At 36.7% G+C, this 4,977-nt stretch overlaps 2 protein-coding genes and 1 long non-coding RNA gene across 3 annotated transcripts in view; all 3 read left to right on the top strand.

Annotated features, from left to right (window-relative positions):
- The window catches only part of LOC124889782 (receptor-like protein Cf-9 homolog), a 1,008-nt gene extending 227 nt beyond the window's left edge, over window positions 1–781 (top strand). Inside the window, exon 2 of the mRNA XM_047401774.1 lies at window positions 22–781. Within this exon, the coding sequence (XP_047257730.1) occupies window positions 22–781 (760 nt within the window). The remainder of the gene's footprint in view (window positions 1–21) is intronic.
- Window positions 782–786: 5 nt separating this feature from the next.
- On the top strand, window positions 787–2,233 carry LOC107851964 (receptor-like protein 9DC1). The gene is made up of 2 exons (XM_016697013.2): window positions 787–1,643; window positions 1,770–2,233. Exon 1 carries the CDS (start codon window positions 851–853, stop codon window positions 1,598–1,600), a length of 750 nt encoding a protein of 249 aa, XP_016552499.2. The 5' UTR covers window positions 787–850; the 3' UTR covers window positions 1,601–1,643; window positions 1,770–2,233.
- Window positions 2,234–3,578: 1,345 nt separating this feature from the next.
- Window positions 3,579–4,977, top strand: LOC107850562. The gene is made up of 3 exons (XR_001668656.2): window positions 3,579–3,758; window positions 4,363–4,482; window positions 4,571–4,977. It is a non-coding gene; the product is annotated as an uncharacterized LOC107850562 (long non-coding RNA).

The following is a 4,977-nucleotide window of genomic DNA, read 5'->3' as shown; positions in this document are numbered from 1 at the left end:
ACTCTCTGGCCTAATTCCTAGTGTGTTGGGGAATCTGAAAAACCTCATCATTCTGGATTTATCCAATAATCAACTCTTTGGCCTAATTCCTTGTGTGTTGGGGAATCTGAAAAACCTCAGTGGTCTAGGATTATCCAATAATCAACTCACTGGTTCAATTCCGTCGTCCTTTGGCAATTTGAGAAACTTGCAAACTCTGTTTCTCGGCGACAACAATCTGACGACAGAGGGAATTCCTTCATTTATTTGTAATTTGACATCACTGGAAGTCCTGAATTTGTCGAGAAACAACTTGAAGGGAAAAATTCTGCAATGCTTGGGTAATATCAGTGGCCTCCGGTATGTGACAATGTCACACAATAATCTCAGCGGAGAGCTCCCTCCGTCTATTTGCAATTTAACATCACTAGAAATTCTAGATTTGGATCGAAACCATATAATGGGAGCAATTCCGCAATGTTTTGGCAACATGAGTGGTCATCTTGAGGTTCTTGATATGCAGCACAACAATCTTTCCGGTATTCTTCCAACAACTTTTAGCATTGGAAGTGCACTAAGAAGCTTCAATTTGCAAGGCAATAAGCTAGAGGGAAAAATTCCCCGATCCTTGGAAAATTGCCAACGACTGGAAGTTCTTGATTTAGGGAACAATCTCCTCAATGATACATTTCCGATGTGGTTGGGAACTCTTCGTGAGTTGCGAGTTTTAAGCTTGAGATCGAATAAGTTGCATGGACCCATTACAACTTCAGGAAGTGAATACATGTTTCTTGAGCTTTGAATCTTAGATCTCTCTCGCAATGATTTTTCTAAAAACTTGCCGACGAGTTTGTTTCAACATCTGAAAGCGATGAGGACAATTGATCAAACATCGAAGAAACCAAGTTATCTTGGAGATTCATATTACTATGATTCTGTTACAGTTTCAACCAAGGGGCTGGAGCTTGAACTTGGCAGAATTTTGACTACTTTCACAACCATTGATCTTTCAAATAACAAATTTGAAGGATACATTCCAAGTATTATGGGAGATCTTATTGCGCTTCGCATTCTAAATTTATCTCATAATGGATTGCAAGGTCCTATTACGCCATCACTTGGAAGTTTATCTTTAGTTGAATCATTGGACCTGTCAGGCAACCATCTTGTAGGAGAGATACCACCACAATTTGCTTCTCTTACAGCTCTCGAAGTCTTAAATCTCTCCTACAATCATCTCGAAGGGTGCATTCCTCAAGGAAATCAATTTCATACCTTTGAGAACAATTCGTATGAAGGCAATGATGGATTACGTGGATTCCCACTTTCAAAAGGTTGTGGTAATCACGGTCATGATTCAGCATCAGAGAAAACTTATGCTGAATATGCGCTTGATGAAGAAAGCAACTCTGAATTTCTGAATGATTTTTGGAAAGCTGCTCTTATGGGGTATGGAACCGGACTATGGATCGGATTATCCATAATATATATCTTGATCTCAAATGGAAATATGAAATGGCTTGAAAGAATCGTTGAAGAGATGGAACACAAAATTATGATGGCAAGGAGAAAGAAGCAACGAAGGCAAAGGAATTACAGAAGAAGCAACAATCGCATCTAGAAAATTTACCAATGGAGCAAGATTTGATTTCAGGAACTTACAGGTATTCAAGCTAAGTTCTACACTAATATATTAGTTTTCATGTTTTTTTCAATAACAACTCTTTCCGAAGTATATTTTTCTTATTGATAACTGTTTGACGCTCACTATCTTATTTTTCAAATTTCAGATGTCAAGGATAAGAAGACGTTGGCGCAGTGGAGTTGGTTACCCCTATGTTTACTATTAAGCTTTATTTTGAGAGATGTTTCCAGTCCTCCATAGCAAAGTGAAGCATGCTGCAGTAGACTTTCACTTTGTTCGCCACCATGTCGACATCAAAAAGGTTCGAGTTGTTCACGTCCATGCTGCCGATCAAATCACTGACACTCTCACCAAGGCACTGTCTAAACTGGCTTTTGAGAAGAATTTATTCAAGTTAGGATTACTGATTCATCGCCTAACTTGAGGGGGCGTATTGACACATCCCGTGTCAAGTTAGTTAGTAATTAGAAGTGTAATTAGAATATATGTTTCAACGGTTTTTTTTATTTAGGACTGGTCTAGTTTAGTTAGTTTAGGACTCATCTTAGTTTATCTGTAACTCTATTTAATACGCTTTCTGCTTCATTAATAAACATCTTCTTTCCAGCACTTGCTCTGTGCTTATAGTACTGACGATATTACCATGGGCAACAGTAACAAAATCCCTATAACTCACACTGATCATATTCAAATAAAAGCTTTAAATAAAAAGTTTCATCTTTCAAATTCTTTGTGTGCACCAGAGATTAAACGTAACCTTATACCTACCTGTGTCTTATTCTGTTTCTCCATGACGATCACCTTTCTGATCATATTCCTAAAGAAATAGGTTCTCTCTGTGGTCTCTTGTTGGGCTAAGTTTGAAGAATAACTCTCTTGGTGGTTCTATTCCCGCTTCATTGGGGAATTTGACCAACTTGTCTCTTTTGTATCTTTATGAGAATCACCTTTCTGGCTCCGATCCATTCCTGCAGATATAGGTTACCTAAGGTCCCTTACTGATCTATGTATGGGCAATAACTCTCTTAATGGTTCTATTCCTTTTTCATTGCGGAATTTGAGAAACTTGTCGACTCTGAGTCTTAATAATAATCACCTTACTACTAGCTATATCCCTAAAGAAATAGGTTACCTAAGGGCCCTTACCTACATTTGAATGATAACTCTCTTAATGGTTCTATTCCTACTTCATTTGGGAATTTGAACAGCTTGACTATTCCGTATCTTCATGACAATCACCTTTATGGTCCTATTCCTGAAGAAATAGGTTATCTATGGTCTCTTGTTGGGCTAAGTTTGAAGCAACAACGTCTCTTAGCAATTCAAGCTTCTAAGCATTCAAGCTCTATGTTATGACACAAAGGATCCATAAATCCATGTCTCACTTTATGCTTAGTTCTAAGAAACTATACTCTTTATATGTTGTCAATTCATTTTATGTTATGTCTTAGCCAAAGTGATACTATCTATGCAAACTCATGACCATTTTCAGTTCTTAGAAAGAGAAGCAATAGCTTCAAGCAGCAATCCTTGTCTTATCCGACTTAATGTTATACAACTCATGACATATGCGATCATGTTTCTCACCGTGCCCAGTCACTACAAAAAAATTATGTTTAGCGACGAAATTTACTGACGGACCAATTTCTGTCACTATATAGCGACGGATTAGCTTGGTCGCATACACAGCAGTCCAATTTTTTGGTATGCTGAATTGTAATTCCGTCACTAAATAATAGCGGAAAAAATTAGTGCCTAAATTTAGTGACAGATTAGCAACGAAATATTGGTCATTATGTTAATTATTTCGTAGCAACGGATTTAGCAACAAATTTTTGTCGGTACCCTTCATTTAAAAAAAAAATTATTTTATTTAGCGACCAACGTTTACGTCGTAAAATATTAATTTTAGATTTTTAATTAATATTAAAGTATATATAGAAGAGGGGGGCTTCTAGGGTTTTATTCATTTCACCCCGCCCCCCATCTCTTTCTACTCTTTCTCTCTCAAGAACCATTCACGATTTTAAGTCCCTTTTGCCTAATTTGAACGAGTTTTTGCAAGAATTGAAGACATTTATGCATGTATTGAAAGTCAAGCTTACACGGGCATGCCGATTTGAAGCATTCGAAGGTATTTGATTCCACCATTAACACTTAGATTTTAGGTAATTTTTATGTTAAGCGTGCGACTTTTGCTATAATGCTAATCCAAGATAGTAGAGGCTTCATTTGGTAGCTTTACTTAAAGCTTTAACAAATGCTTAATTAGCACCTAATGGTTGATTTTGCCAAGATTTGTTTTACACATCTCTTATATTTATGGCATAAATTAGTGACAGATAGAAGTTGTTCTTAGTATGAGAACTAATTTGTTTGTTAGAAACCAAAATAATTTTGTTGGGGAGCTTGATCTGCAGCTTAATATTCTTGACCCTTCTAATTTTGCATAAATTAAGTTGCCAAATATTTGTCAAAATCTGAGCAGCAGATTAGTTAACCATTATGATGTTTTAATTATCAATGATTGACTGTGATTTGGTCTCTCTCTTATGCTCTCAAAGGTTGTAAAGTCAGATCTGGTTCTTGTAACATCATGTGTGGCTACACAAGGGATTTCATACAGACATTATTTACTACACATTTCTGTGGAACTATCACTCTTGAAGCACTCTAGCATATTAAAACGGTGCATTGGTGTTACGTTTTTGTTCTTACTGTGGCTAATATGTCTTCAGGTATGGAACCTTGAAACATTGGAGTGTTTACAGGTTTTGACAGATCATACAAGTGTTGTTATGTCTGTTCTATGCTGGGATCAGTTTCTTTTATCGTGTTCACCGGACAAAACGATAAAGGTTTATATTTGTTCTTTTTCTTGAAATTTAGCCCTCTTAAGCTTATCCAATCATGTATTGATGTGATTGTGCTTGCTTGTTTTTATAGGTCTGGGCTGCTAATGAGAGTGGGAACTTGGAGGTTACATATACTAATCAAGAAGAACGTGCTAATGATTGTGCTTGTTCTTGTACTCTAATACCACCAACACGCTCAATAACAACTGGAAGAAAATGAGTAGTAAGTGCCGGAATCAATTGCTTCACAAACTCCTCCATATTTGTTGTCGGTAAAGAAACCAAAGGTGGTACTGATGATGTGGAAGCATTGCAGGCACAAAGTTTTTTCCCAAAGTAACTGGCAGCTTCAGACCCAAGATCAAATAATCTTTTCTTCTTTGCTCCTCCCGCAAATTCATAAGATGTTTCCAATTGATCAATTTCAGATTTACACTGTAATTTTCCCGTACAATTTCTTCATATCTTACCTGTAACAAGTGAATTTTGGACTTAATT

This window comes from Capsicum annuum, chromosome 12, assembly GCF_002878395.1.
Source record: "Capsicum annuum cultivar UCD-10X-F1 chromosome 12, UCD10Xv1.1, whole genome shotgun sequence".
NCBI classification, from domain to species: Eukaryota; Viridiplantae; Streptophyta; class Magnoliopsida; order Solanales; family Solanaceae; genus Capsicum; species Capsicum annuum.
The sequence above is the reverse complement of the archived record's forward strand: the minus strand, read 5'-3'. Positions and strand labels throughout refer to the sequence as shown.